The 15,057-nt window shown below is 51.7% G+C and overlaps 1 protein-coding gene across 20 annotated transcripts in view; it reads left to right on the plus strand.

The window, feature by feature from the left end:
* The window catches only part of Zmiz1 (zinc finger, MIZ-type containing 1), a 205,277-nt gene that overhangs the window by 168,093 nt on the left and 22,127 nt on the right, over positions 1-15,057 (plus strand). For all 20 annotated transcript variants that reach the window (NM_001108393.1, XM_087588553.1, XM_087588559.1 and 17 more), the window contains 3 exons: positions 5,756-5,900; positions 13,254-13,368; positions 14,244-14,461. In NM_001108393.1, coding sequence (NP_001101863.1) covers positions 5,756-5,900; positions 13,254-13,368; positions 14,244-14,461 — 478 coding nt within the window. The remainder of the gene's footprint in view (positions 1-5,755; positions 5,901-13,253; positions 13,369-14,243; positions 14,462-15,057) is intronic.

Below are 15,057 nucleotides of genomic sequence, written 5' to 3' on the forward strand. Positions count from 1 at the left end.
TATTTCTGTCTGTGCCTCACTGCAACCTGTTAGTCATGTGGTGGCTGCGTAGTTCTTACTAAATGCTACGCCGAGTGTGGGACTGTGGAAGGGGGCCCCTCCAGTCTCATGTCTAACCCCTCGATAGCCTGACTCATGGCCCCATTCGCTTCCATTCAGCTTATCCTGACTACCCAAAGCAGGGTGGGTTGGTGACAGACACATGATGGGTGGCCATGTTCTAATTCATTTCGGAGCTTAGATAGGCAAGGTGTAGGACAACAGGCTGCCGAGACGATCGACACACCATGGTGGTACATGTTCCTGAGACAGCTAGGTGTGTGTGCTCCTGGGACTGGAGCGGACATGTTGGTGTGGGCTTTCTGACTCACCAGGAAGTGCCTAGCTCATTCCGCTGCTGTGTCATTGTCCCACGTGAACCTAAAATGTGCGACTGAGCTATTTATTGGAGGAATGACCCTTCCTTGCATTCTTTCCTTCCTAGGATGTGTGAAAGAGTCCCTTGTGTCTTGCAGGCCTCTTCCTGGCTATTTCAGAGTCCTTCCTGGGTGCCCTGGATCTCAGAAGCCACCCCTCATATCCCCACTGCCCCTCCCACACACGTACACTCCTCTTTCCTCAGCTTCCTCCTAGCCGTGGAAATGTGCTCCTCAGAGTACCCTTTTCTCACTCTGCATTCCCTGGTGGCAGCCTGTTGGCTAAAGCTTTCACCTACGGCTCTCTGATCACCTCCAGAATGCTTCTCAGGCTCCTCCCCTGCATCTGGTTCTTCCCAGTTCCCGGATCTTAAAGCACTGAACAGCCCAGGCCTGGTATCTAAACCTCCCGGCCTGGCTTTCCCTGAGATCTGGCTGCCTCTGGCTTCTTGCTTCATCTCAAGCTCAAGTCCAGCCCAGCCTGGTGAGGAGCAACCTCTCCCGTGCCCCTGTGTGCTCGCTATCTTGGATGCCGAGACCCAGCCTGTTATCCTAGACCCCAACTGGATCCTATCATCGTAGGCTCCCAAAAGCTGGTCTCTGAAGTCCAAACCATGCCAGGTGTCCAGACGGTTCCCCAAATTAGAACCTTGCTGCTTCTTCCTTCTGCCTCCTCTCTGATCTCTGCTGGGAGGTACAGATACAGAAGCAGATATGGGGCCTGTCCCTGCCCCCAGGGAAGACACGCCTGGGGTCAGCCATGAGCTCAGTGCCTAGGGCTCAGCATTCCAGTTCATCTTGCCTCTACCCTCACCTCCCTCTTTGCCCTAAAGGACATTGTGATGGTGCCTGCTTGCGAGAATGGTTGCTAGAAAGACCTTGAAGAGGAAGATGTGGGGAACCTGGCTCTCCCATGTCCTCTCAGACCCACTTCCTGGAACCCAGTCACCAACCCGTGTGTCTTTCCTGTGTGCTTTCATTTTCAGTAGTCATGGCCATGCCCTCCTTACTCTCCCCAGTACTACTGGTGTAGAGGAACTCTACACTCTGTGCCCTCAGAAACTCAGGGGAGCAAAACTATCTTTCTTCTGGACCAACAGCTGAAGAGGCACAACTGCCCTTCACTTCCTGTCTCGCAGTAGGACACCGGCTGTCCTTTCTCTGCCCCTTGGCAGCTCAGGGAAGAAGGGAGGAACAGGGCTGAATGCAGAACCTGTATTGGGTGAGCAGATGGCTTCCTCATCTGCGCCAAGGCCCCCGTCCACCCACACGTCTCCCATGAGTGTCTGGGGCTCATAACCACCCAGGACACTGGCTCTGCACTAGGCTCCAGATCAGAAGTGGACAGACACAGCAAGGCCTCAGAGCCTTCCTTATTGTCACTCTCAACTATGGAGGCTGATGCTAATCATCTGTTTAGCACACCGTGGGCCTTCAGTCTTCTTGTACTTCAGAGTGGTGACTCAACCCCCACCCCCCAACACCTGCCCTGTGGCCTTGCTTAGGTGGCACACACCATGGTGGTCCGGCTCCTCAGCGACTCCCACTGATCACACGGTGAGTGCCAAGTTGCTGGGACCACAATGCGGACCCCTCTCCCTACCAGCTACTGTCAAGCACTTTATTAGTGTCTGTGTCATTGAAACGTCATAGTGATCCTGAGGAGCAGACATTAGGGTTATACTCCTCGGCAGATAAAGCTTTAGAGAGAACATGTGACCGTTTAGCTAACGGTCACATAGAAGTCAGGTGGAACTGTTTTGATCTGATTGTTCTTTCTCCTTGCCCTGAATACAGCTGACCCCTACTGTCAGAGGAGTGAGCCCTGAGTTACGTCCAGCTTGCTGGCTCATACAGGGGTCTGACCTAGTGCAGGAAGCCCCACACTCAGTCGGTGTTCAGCAGCTGTTTGTCAAATTAATGTAGGTGGGCGATCAGATGCTTTGGCCCCTAAGGCGACAATGGTTAGGAGTGGAGCCTAGTAACAAAATGTTAGTTTATGTTTGTGGAGAGTCATACACATGGTGGCATAGGCCTTTAATCCCAGCAGTAGATAGAGGCAGCCTTGAGTTCAAGGCCAGCCTGATCTACATAGTGAGTACTGAGTCATCCAAGCCACGTAGTGACACGCTGTCCCCAAATGGCCAATAGATCTTTATTTTAATTAACATTTATTTGTTTGTATATCGTGTGTGTGTGTGTGTGTGTGTAAGAGACACGGCACACATGAGGTCAGAGGACAATACACAGGAGTCTGTTCTCCTTCCAACATGTGGGTCTCAGGGATGGAACTCGAGTCATCAACCCTTGAGCCGTCTTGCCGTCCTCATCATGTAGAAGTGTTGGGTTGTGTGTGTTTGTATGTCATGTTGAGAAGTTTGAAAATAGTTTGAAACCTAGGTTGAGTCTCTGAGTAGGCAGCTGGGGTCCAAAGTGGGCCCCACTGCTTCATGGTGACATTAGCTAGGACACCTGGTGGAATGTTCTGATGAGCTAGTGGGGAAACTGGCTTGCTCCAGACTGAGAGGCCAGACTCCTAGGGTTACCCTTCCCAGTGTTTGGACATTGTGCAAAGCCTGCCCCAGGTGGGCATAAGGAAGAGACTGCTAAGGACTGTTCTCCAGGCACTGTATACAAAAGACAGGTTCACAGCTTGATGTGTGCTGCCCTCGGGACAGTCAGACCCTGCCATGGGCCTGTCAGGAGAAGAAGAAGCAGTGGGTGCCACTGGGATTGTGCCTCTGAGTGCCAGGTCTTAGACCACGGGCCTCTGTGGACACTGCTCCTAGCTGAAGTCCACCTGGGAGTGAGACTTGTCTTGAGCTAAGACAAGGGCCAGCAGTGTTGGCTGTCTAGACAGTGGGTAGAGCACTTCTGACCTATCTACCACAGAGAGAGGTACAAGTTAGGACCAGAACTGTCTCTGTTGCCCATCCTGGGACAGGTTCAGCAGCTGGGACACAGTGCAGAGACAAGCAGACAAGACTGATCTTCGGGAAGCAGATAGGCCTTCCAGATCAAAGTGTGCTTGGTCCCACCCGGCTGAATCATTCAAGCCCCATGGGCTTCTGTCTCTCAACAGACCCATATTCTGTTTCTGGCAGCAAATTTCCATGTGGTGTTTGTCTCCACATAGCCTCTGCCGTTCAAGGCCTCAGAAGCATTCGCATTGCTCCTGTTCATTGTGAGGGGGCTCTGTGCTCGCCAGGCTCTTAGCCAAGGTAGGGAAAGTGGGGTTCTCTGTATTGCACCTCTTTCCCTCCTGGTCACAGGATGGTGGCCTTCCAGGCATGTGAAGACATAGCTAACACACATCCCACCAGCTGCCTTCGAGTTTCCACTGCCAGTCCTACACCTTTGCTATCTTTCCAGAGGCCAATCCACTTGGGACAGTGGACAAGCCTGCCCTTTACCCTTAGGGCAGCCTCTGGTAACCAAGGAAAGCCCTAAATCCCACAGTGGCCTGGCTGGTACCCAGAGGAGCAGGGCTAAGATAGCGAGGCATATAGCAAGCAGCTCATCTGCATCCATCCTTCGTGCTGGCCTCAAGCCTTCTCAAGCTACAGCCCTGTGTGTGAGCCTCATGCTTGGCATGCAAATGAGCTTCTAGATGCTTGGTCCCCTGTGCAAGAAGCCTAACCAGGGCCCAGAGACAGAATGGAGCAATCTGAAAACATACCTGTGCCCCAACCCCAGCTTCCCCTCTTGACATGTCTGGTGTGTGCTGGGCACCCATCAGGAGCCTCATTGGCTCCCCAGCAGATGCCTGTCAGGGGCAGGGTCCTGTGCTTGTACTCACTGTCCTCACACTCACAGAAAAGGACAAGCTACATCAGCATATCCACTGCCTCTAGGGGAGACACGGCTGCTCTCTTGAGGGCTACAGTCCCACTTCCGTCCTTAGTCAGGCGCTTTTGTGCACTGGCAAGATGAACAAGCACCTGACGGCCCCAGTGACTCCCATTGGAGCTGTGGGTTCAGGTCTCGAGAGAGGGAGGACGTGGACAGGACCCGGCAGTTGAAAATACCCAGCACTCCTGGTTAAATTATGTTTGGGCATATCCCTCCAGTGTTGGCAGTGCTGACTAAGTGGGAGGAGTCAAGAGATAAAGGTCAACAGGGGTTTGAACTTCTGAAGGCATTTTGTCATCTGTAGGGTTTCTTACAGAGCAGGGACACCATCTCTATCTCATCACTCTTTGGCTTTGAGTACTGAGTGACTTCCCGTGCGTGAGCTACTGGACAAAAGTCCACACCCCTCTATCTCCAAACAGTCTGAGACTTACAGGGGATGTGGTGACAAACCCAGCCTTACCATGTCCCCTCCCTAAACTTGGCTGTATCCTGAAAGAACCTTGAGGAAATTTTAGTCCCTAGTGGCTACACTGGGATGAAGAGAGGATAATTCTTTCCACAGCATGGGTTCACTGTAGACTTGTAGCAGAGTCCCTTGGACATGCTGCCTTGGCCATCTCTAGTACAAACACACACACACACACACACACACACACACACACAATATACACACACACACACATACACACACATATACACACACAATATACACACAGTATACACACACAATATACACACATACACACACATATACACACACAATATACACATACACATACACACACACAATATAATACACACACACACACACATACACACACACACACACACTGCTATCCTCTGCTAGTGAAACCTTTCATCCTTCCAAGCATTTGAGTCTAATGAGTGTGTATGTGCATGTGTGTGCGGTGCGTGTGTGTGCGCGTGCGTGTGTGTGTGTGTCTAACGTGTACTCAAAAGGAGAGTTCTAGCTGGGGGCTTCAGAGTCCATCAGTGTTCCTGGGTCCTCAGCAACTCCAAAAAGCTCTAAGTTATGTCTGCACATTACAGTTTCTAACACATCCATGATGAGAACCCAGGTAGCAAAAATGTTCTGAGTATTGGGTAATGGGATCTCCTAGAAGATCCCCATTGTGGGGGCACAGTGGTGCCTGGGTCACACCCTGATCTAAGGTCTCTGTTGGCCTTTTCCCCCAGATCACCGTTGACTCCATCTCTATATCCTCTTCGTGGTCTGGACTGTTCGTAGGTGTCTCTTAACCTGGTGGCCATTCCAGCTGGCCCTTGTATTGGACTCATGGCACAAATGATTCTGATTTCTCCTTCAAGAGCATTAGTCTCCATTTTATAGTTTAAAACACTGAGGCCTCCCAAGAAGCCTTAGAAAGTTTCCCAGGAGCAAAACTGGCCTCATAAACACCATGTCTGGGAAGGATGCAGAGTGGGCTCGAGTGTGTCCGCTGACCATCTGTCTTTCCTTGCAGCCCTGCTGTCCTCCTGGTGTGAAGAACTTGGCCGCCTGCTGCTGCTTCGACATCAGAAGAGCCGCCAGAACGACCCCCCTGGGAAACTCCCCATGCAGCCCCCCCTCAACTCCATGAGCTCCATGAAACCCACTCTGTCGCACAGGTAAACAAACTCCTGGTGCCTTCAGGGATGGGTTACCAGGGCAGGCACTGAGCATCTCTGTCTTCTGTGTACCTGGGGTCTTAGAAACCTCCTGTGGTATAATACTTGGGGGCAGGGCCTCTGAGGGGCCTTTAAATCCTCCTAGATGGCTTGCTTCTTCCCACCAGGCAGGGATGAGAAGACCGTTTTTGTCTCACCGGCCACCTTGTCCTTCAGATGCTTCTAATAGAACATTAAGAATCCCTCTATCCAGAGCAAGCATTTAGGCACTCTCAGGTCTCAGTACATTCTAGGGCCCCACCTCAGTGTGGAACAGAACCAGGCCACACCCACCGTACCGGAGCAAGTGAAACTGAGCCAGGTCTGCCAAAATCCTAGGTCCTAGGCAGGAACAGGCTTGCTAGGAGCTGGCAAGCACCTAGGAACTGGCCAGGCTGCCCTACACCAGCCTCAGAAAAGCACGTGGTGAGACTGGCAGTTCCCTGTTAATTATCTCCCAGGCGCCTTGCTGAGCTGATGCTCTGAGTATTCTGTGGGCTGACCCTGCAACAACAGGGCCCGTCATGCTGTCTGCACTCCCCTTGTGGGTCCTCGCTAATGACTGGGGCCTCTGCAGTCGGCTCAGCTCTCATTATCCTGCCTGGCCAAGAGACTTGCAGCCCAGAACATCCTGTAGTCAGTTCTGGACTGCACGGTCCAGGCAGTGACGGAACTCAGTGTCAACCTTGGCCTCTTAATCGGAATAACTGTCAGAACCAGAGAGGACCTCAAGCATGCATCAAGGCCAAGTGCTCTGCCTGGCCAGGGTGGCCCAACTATGTTTGCCTGCTGTGGTCAGGAGTATTTCAGAGCATAGCAAGGCCTTCTCATACAGCACACTGACACTGCCTCGCTAGGCTCTGAGAAACCAACCTCTTCCTTCTGTGCCAGTGTTTCCTGAGGGGGTGGCACTTGACCTATATGCAGTGAGCATCATGGGCCCTGACTACCTTACCTTTCTGATGACTGCCTCCCCTGCTCCCTAAGCATTAGGGTAATAAGAACACCCAACATATTTGGGAGAGTGAGGGTGTCCCCTTAGTGGAGAACCATTCATTGCTCTAGAGAGATAAGTCTGCTTCCTTCTGTCTTCTGTACTTTATTCCTGGTCAATCTGTCAGTGAAGAAGACTTTGGCAATTGGTCTGATGGATGGTGGTGTAGCTTGACCATTTCGTTGGTATTTGGAGGCAGACAGGGTCTCCCTCAGTGACACAGGCTGATCTCCAACTCCTGATCCTCCTGCTTCAGATTCTAGTGCTAGGATTACAGGTGTGCAAGTGTGTGTGCATGTGTGCAAGCATGTATGTGTGTGTATGTGCATGTGTGTGAGCATGCTTGGGTGTATGCATGAGTGTGTGTGTGTGTGTGTGTGTGTGTGTGTGTGTGTCATCATACTCAGCTGTATATTGCTAATTCTACCCAGCCCCTCAGTGCTTCAGAACCATCTTGACTCTCATCAACCCATTAACATTGCCCCTACCAACTTTCTTGCCTGAGTCATTTGACTGTTGGTGACAGTGATAGACCAGAGCACTGAGGCTTCCCACTAGAGACCTGTCTCGGTCATGGCCTGCTTGGCCATGGCTATTGTAGCCCTGGAAGGTGACAGGTTTTGACCACAGTCCATCCTTGGCTAGGTCTTAATCAAGTTGAGCTGATGTGGATTATCTGGCAATAAACAAAGGAAAGCAGCCTCTTTACTTAGAGGCAGACTCTACCAGCAGAGGAGGAAGGCTCCTGGGGCAAAATTAGGAGCTTGTAGATAGGGACAGGGCAAAGAGGGAGTCCTGGGTCCTTTACTTAGAGGCAGACTCTACCAGCAGAGGAGGAAGGCTCCTGGGGCAAAATTAGGAGCTTGTAGATAGGGACAGGGCAAAGAGGGAGTCCTGGGTCCTATGTCTAGGAAGAGATGGTTGTTGGAGGATTCCTGAAGGTAGGCCACGGAGGATCCAAGGCTGAGGAGAAGCCACCTGCATTCTGTAACCTTAAACTAGTTTTGCCTAAAAATATTGTGTGTAAAAAGCCACCCAAGGTCCTCCCATCTCTGCTACCATGACAGGTTCAGGGCCTTGAAGATCCATCGGGGTAACAGACAATGCAAAGCAAGTGGTCTGCAAGCTTCAAGACCTAGGTAGCATGTATTCTGTGGTCTCTGGTGGCCTTTCAGAGGCAGGCTGGGAGCTGTGCGCTTGCTGGGTATTGACTGGGGTTGAGGCTGATCAGTTGAACTACTCCTCTTGGAAGCATAGCAAGGTCACGGAACTTAGAAGGAAACTAAACCTGGCCTAGAGTGGGAAATGAGTTGCCTAAGAACACACAGCATGTAGAGTTGAAGTAGGGCACAGAGGAGTGTGTTCAGGGCTGTGAGGGTATAGCTTAGGGTTCTAACAGCCCATGCCTTGCTCCGATCCAGGGCTTACCCTAGGTAATTGCTATAACACTGCCACATTATGGTGGGGCAACTGTTGAGCAATGGCCAGTGCCTGACCCTTCTTCAAACCCAGAACTATGGAGAGGACACTCAGTAACCACTGACCAGGAATTCCTTGTAACCTTCATGCATGTCCCTGTGGGATCTCTGGAGGGCTCCAGCACCTGTTAAACTCTAATGTAAATTCCTAAACATAGTGGAAGAGAGAACAAGTCTTTGCAATTGAGAAACCGACTCTGGTATCTTCAAAAGGGCTGTTGTCTTCTTACTAAGGGTGGTGTGCATTCTGTACACTGGGAAGCCTAGAGTTTGGTACTCAGAGGAGCCAGGAGTTCAGAGACTGTAGGTCCTTAAGTGGAGGCTCTGAAGAAGTAGGGAGAAACTAGGGAGCTGGAAACCCTACCTGAACCCAGAGGTCTGGAGAGGCCCTGGGGACCATAGTATTTCTGTGCTATGCCTCCAATCAAAGCCCTTGACTTCTCTGAACTCCCGAAGTCCCAAAGAGACATGGTGTTACTCATCACCATGAGGGAAATGTAGGGAGGAGCCAGGCTGCTCCCAAAGCACTTGGTGAGTGTATCAGTGAGCCTGTGAGGAGAATGAACTAACGATAGCTTGTAAAAGTCCTCAGCTCCTGTGTTAGCTTCACTGTTGACCACACCAAGATCATCTTCCACTTAAAGAGCCACAGAAACATCTTCCATCCCCCCACCCCCACCCAATAACCCCAAGATAGAAGCTGGGAGGATCTAGCCATTGCCAGGGCAGAAGGGCACCTTCGGTGTTCCTGAGGTGTTCTGGACTTTATCCCAACAACTCCTGTTTCCTCATCCAGGTTTTTAATGAGTGGTTTAAAAAGCCATTTGTGATTAGCACATTGTCTCTATGCAAATGGGTGTTGCAAAGCTAATTAAGAGTCTAATAAATCTTGTTTATCTATTAATTTGATTACAATCAAAGCTGCTGGAGCCTCTGAGATCAAGGGTGATCTCGCTTCTCCAGGGCCAGGGATTTGCTACAATCCAAAGAGAGGCCCTAGTACGCTACATAGACATGGCATGGAGCCAGGCTGATGCCTTCTAGCCGTGGGACTGGGCCCCGGTTTCTGACCTGCAGTTTCCTCATCTCTAAGAAGAATAGTAGGACAAAGTCTGGTACATGAGGATCCCCAGGAACTTGTACGCCCTCCAAACATTAGCCTGATATCCTCTTCACAGGCTCTTCCTTGCCTCTCCAGCCCCTTTAGAGCAGAGAGGGCAGTGTGGGTTAGTGGTAGAGTACTTGTTTTACATACCCAAGGCCCTGGGTTCATTGCCAGCAATACAGAAAGGGAAAACCAAAAGTACCAAAGATCCAGGCTATATCCCAGCACAAGGGAGGAGCCTGCAGGAGGGTCAAAATTCCAAGACCAACCTTTGCTCTGTTGGTAGGCCCTTCTTGCCCCCCAGAAAAATTGTTTTTAAAAAGAAAGCAAAAAGGGCCATTGAGATAGCCCAGTGGACAAAGGTGCCTGACAACTACATTATTTGATCTCCTGGAACTGATGTGGTGGAGGGAGAGAACCAACTCCTACAGGTTGTCCTCCGACCTCCACATGTGTACCATGGCTTACGTGTTTCTACATGCATGCATGCACAATTTTTTTTTTCCCAAGACAGGGTCTTACTATGTAGCTCTGGCTGACCTGGAATTCCCTATGTAAACCAACCTGGCCTCTGAAATTCACCTGCCTCTGCCCTCTGAGGGCTGGAATTGAAGTTGGCACCACTGCGCCATTTTATTTATTTGTTTGTCTGTTTTTAAGAAGAGCCCAGAGAAGAAAGCTGAGGAGTCTGAGGTCACTAACAGTGCTGGTCATTAAGACTCCAGGATTCCATCCTGGCTTCCAGTGTGCAATGCTTACCCTCTCCCAAAGGCCTTGGGATGCATTTCCCAGAGCCCCTCTCCCCCAGGACCTTTTGTCTCTCAGTCTCCTCCAACTCCAGCCAGTCCCCTTTCCCTGCTGGCACTGGAGCTCGGTTTGTCCTTGATCTTGGACACAGCGACAGGTGAGGTAGAGGTGAGAGTCCAGGCAGAGGTGACACATCACAGGCCAATGCCGTGGGTGCCTGTAGAGAGCCCTTAGAAGGTGATGAGTCAGTGTGCTGGTGGATGCCACTCCTGTCGTGAATCTTGCAGCCACCCTCCTCTGTGCCTGTCACTTGCTTCTCCAGTATGCATCCAGCAGCCCACAGGTCCCATGCACACTGAGTATATGATCGCCTTTGCTCTGGGACAGTGAACCTAGTCACCAGACAATAGAGAGCCCATTTGGGGAACGTCGGCTAGCTTTGTTCTCAGTCAGTTTTGGGCAGAACAGGAAAAGGTTGATTTCTTCCCACAAGGCCCAGCCACAGGGCTAAGGGTAGTAGGGGCCTTAGATGCAGTAACCTGGGAGCTAGGGTGATGAGAGACAAGGCCCCCCTGAACCTGTTCAGCTGCTTGTTAGAACCTGAATCAAACCTCCATGGACCTGACCCTGGCCTGGAAGGTGGTACGGAGTTTGTGAAACATCTGAAGGGTGGGGTGTGGTGGGGGAAAGACAGACTTTTCTCTATTCCCACTTGAGAACCTGGGTCTGTCTAGCACACCCAGCTGGGAATCCAGCAGGATAATGAATGGTCAGAGGTCTCCTCTTTCTTTTGTGAAAACGTGCTCTGCAGGGTGTCCCAGCCAGGTCCCTCATGCCAGCAGTGTCTTAGCCCCTCCCTGGAGAAGCCCCTTCTAGCCTGGCCAAAAGCCTCACTTTGACAAGCTACAGTTAGTCCTCAGTCGACCACCGGTGCTCCTGGGCCCTGTTCTGTCTGGTCAGCCATACCTGTTTCTCTCCCCATTCTAGCCCTGACATTTCACACCAAGAATAATGAGCCTTGCATCACTTTATAGAGGCCTCTTAATCCTCTAGAGGATGTGCTGCTCAGCCCCCAAGGCCTGTGCGTATGTTCTTGACTAAGCCTCTTGGTACTGATCCTCAGTCCACAGTGACCGGTGCCTTGAGAGAGCAATATTCATCCCCACTGTGGGCTACTGTGTTTTGTGTTGTTTAGTTTGGGTTTAGGGGTTACGTTGTTTGGTTATTTGGTTGTTTGTTTTGAAACAAGGTCTCATACAGCCCAGGCTAGACTCAAACTTTCCACGTAGCTGAGGATAACCTTGAACCTCTGATTTCTCCTGTCTTCCCCTCAGAGGTTATAAGGTGATTGTAAATGTTTCTCTCCAGGACTGCCTGGGCATGCTCGGCAAGCACTCTCCCAACTGAGCTACAACCGTACAACGGCTACAACCGTTCCTCACTGTGTTCTGCCCCTTCATGCTGTTGGGCACCAGGACCAGGACCCACCCCTGGATTTGGGCAATACATGAGGCAATGCTCTCAGGCTCTTCTCAAAAATGAGAGTGTGGGAGACTTGTGGGGTCAGGTTACAAGGGGTGTGTCCAGGACTACTTTCCAGGTCCATGGAGACCTGGCCTTGCAGCAAGGTCCAGAACAGCCTGAGGTAGAGTTATTCTCTGACCACCGTGAGAGCACAGGCCACAGGGCTCAGTCACCACAGCCTGAAAAATACAGGTCCTGCCCAGCAGTTCTTCTCCATGCTCAGGACCTGTTCAAGGCCTGGCTCATGGCTACTTTGTTCGTCCATTGGCCTTTAATCCACTCTGTCCCACAAAACTGCTGGATGCCTGTCACTGTAGATTCTGGAGTAGAGGCTAGGAAGATAATAATCAAATGTGTAATAAGTGCTGTGAAAAATACGTAAAAGACAGGGTGGGGTGCTCCTTTACATTACGAGAAATAGGAAGACTTCCCAGAGAAACAGGAAGTGAACACGGACCAGTGAAGGCAGACCCAGGGAAGAGAGCGTCACACATGACATTTTCTCTGCTGCTCTGGGGCACAGGTACAGTGTTTTATGGATCTCACTGAGGAAGTAAGAGCAAGCTAGAGTGAGGCTAGGGACCCTGGCAAGTCTTAATGTTGTACATCACTTCAGACCCCTCTCGTTCCTCCCACACCACCCTGGCTGGCTGGAAGGCCTCGCTGAGTGCGCTCTGTAAGCCTGAGATGAGAGGAGGTAGATTCCTGGCTTCTATTGCCCTTGGGCTCCTTGGGAAGAGCTGCCCGCCATAGGGCTGGAGTGAGGAGGCATGGTAAAGGCTCAGGGACCAGCTGGTGGGATAGATCATTCTGGAGTACATTTAGAGTCTACCCAATAAACACTGGAACCTGATGGTGCTGACTTGTAGGTGAGGGAAGGTCTCAGCCAGGTAGAGATGGGCACAGGACTTGGAGGTAGAGTTGGGGAACCCAGGCAGGCTTGGGCCTAGGCCCAGAGGAAGGGTGATAGGGTAACCCAAGCCTGAATCCCAAGTCCAGGTCAGTGGGACTCAGTTCAGCAGCTAAAATTTGTCATGAGGTACTGACAATAAGGATAAAAGCAAGATTCCGCCAAGGCCCTTCCAGCCTCTGTAAAGTGGGGACCAGGCTGTCCCCTGTGGAGACAATGCTGAGGTCTGACTGTTTGGGGGGCAGTGGTGGGGGGTCATCAACAATCACCATACTTGAAGAGGGGGCTTAGAGTGAGCTTTAGGTCACACTAGCTGGCTTCTTCGCTGCATAGCTACTGGATTGTGGCCCCAGTTAAAGCAGCTACCACAGGGGTAGCCCCAGCAATGACGGGGGAGAGTCATGTCTGCCTGGCCTATTCCCAGGGAAGATGCGTCTTCTCTGCTTCAAGCGCTGTCATAAGCCTGGAGCCCCAGAGCTCACTGGGGCAAAGGTCAAGTGAAGACACTGTCATCTGAGCCCTGCCCCAGCTCTGAAGACCTCTTCTCTCTCTACAGTGATGGGTCATTTCCTTATGACTCTGTCCCTTGGCAGCAGAACACCAATCAGCCTCCTGGCTCCCTCTCCGTGGTCACCACGGTGTGGGGAGTGACCAACACTTCCCAGAGTCAGGTAAGAACCTGTCCCATCCCCAGCCCTGGTTCCTTCTAGGCACAAGTGTCTCTTCTTCCTCCCCTGAGTTGGGATTCTCCGGGGAACCATGCCTTGACAGCCCTCCTCAGACACATAACTACAGTTACAGACACATCACTCCAGAAGGGTACACAGCTGCCTCAGGAGACACACAGCTGGGCCTGAGGACCATCCCCTATTGTAGGGCCTTCTGGGATAGAAGAGGGAGGTGTTTATGTGACGAGGCCACGAGTGTCCTTCTGAGACCATGTTTCCTCTAGTTGTGCAAGCGAGAACTCCCTGTGTGTTACTGACCTCGGGGCTCTCGGCTGGAAACCCTTGGCTCTGAATGGCCTGGATTAGGTTTTCCTAAGATCTCACCTCTCAGTAAAGGGCGCCTTAGCCTAACAAACCCAGTTGCCTTCCCAGACAAGCCATTCTTGTTTCCTCTTCTCTCTCCTTGCCTCTGTCCTAACAGAGGGTCCCCCACTGCTGGACCTGGGCCAGGCCACCCCGGAGGGAGCTGTCATAACTTCCCTGGGGTCTTCATCCACAGACAACCTGTAGGCCAAAGTCACAAAGGTGCCCAGGGCATCCATGTCCAGACCCTTGGGCACCAAGCCCTATTGCAGAGTTGGGACTGCATAGGCTAATGATTGCCAAGGACTACTGACCTGCCTCACATCCCTCTCTGGAGCCCTGGCTTTGTGAACCTTGGCCTCACTCCATCCTGGCTAACCTATGCAAGTCACTCCTGTGCTCCTCTCTGCTGTGTCCTCCCTGCCATGTTCCAGTCTGTGTCTTCTTGCTACTCTTTCTCCATGCTGCCTCAGGTACAGACCTTGGTGACAGCCACTCTCTCTCACTGCTTGCAGGTTCTCGGGAACCCTATGGCCAATGCCAGCAACCCTATGAATCCAGGTGGCAACCCCATGGCATCGGGCATGAGCACCAGCAACCCCGGCCTCAACTCCCCACAATTTGCAGGGCAACAGCAACAGTTCTCCACCAAAGCTGGCCCTGCACAGCCCTATATCCAGCCCAACATGTACGGCCGGCCCGGCTACCCTGGTAGCGGGGGCTTCGGAGCCAGGTGAGTGACCGACTACAGCGGCATGTTAGCCGTGCCTGCCTACCCACATCCAGGAAGAACTCTTAGTTGAATGCCAGCTCCACATTGCCTGGTCCAGGATATGAGGACAGTTCTGCCATGTGTCTGACCAGGTTAGCATCAACTCCACAAGGGAAGAGAGGATACATCTTCACTCCCTTCTTAGCCTTGTGTCTTTAGGATTTATAAGGTGATGAGGTGAACTGGCAGGACTGAAGAGTGGTGACAGTGGGCTCCACCTGTCTCCTTCAGAGAGCTGTGAAAAGAAGGATGAAATGGAAACTAGAGTCCCCCAACCTCAGGCCGCAGTGAGGAAGGGACAGAAGCAGGCAAGCCACCCTTCCCTAGCTCTAGGGGCAAAGTTGCTGGATTTCTGGCCTTGTAGTTTCAAACAGGAGTCTCAAACTCCTCGATCCACATGCACAGCACTCAGCACCATACAGTTCTCAGGTCAGCGCTTGCTAGAAGGTGAGCTGTGGCCAAGGGAGCGCTATGGAAATGTCCTAGCCCCAGCAGAGATTCAGAAAACAAGTGGCCTAGTCATCACTAGTAGCAAGAATAGCTGCCAACCTCAGAAG

Source organism: Rattus norvegicus, chromosome 16 (assembly GCF_021556685.1).
Source record: "Rattus norvegicus strain SHRSP/BbbUtx chromosome 16, alternate assembly SHRSP_T2T, whole genome shotgun sequence".
Classification (NCBI taxonomy): domain Eukaryota; kingdom Metazoa; phylum Chordata; class Mammalia; order Rodentia; family Muridae; genus Rattus; species Rattus norvegicus.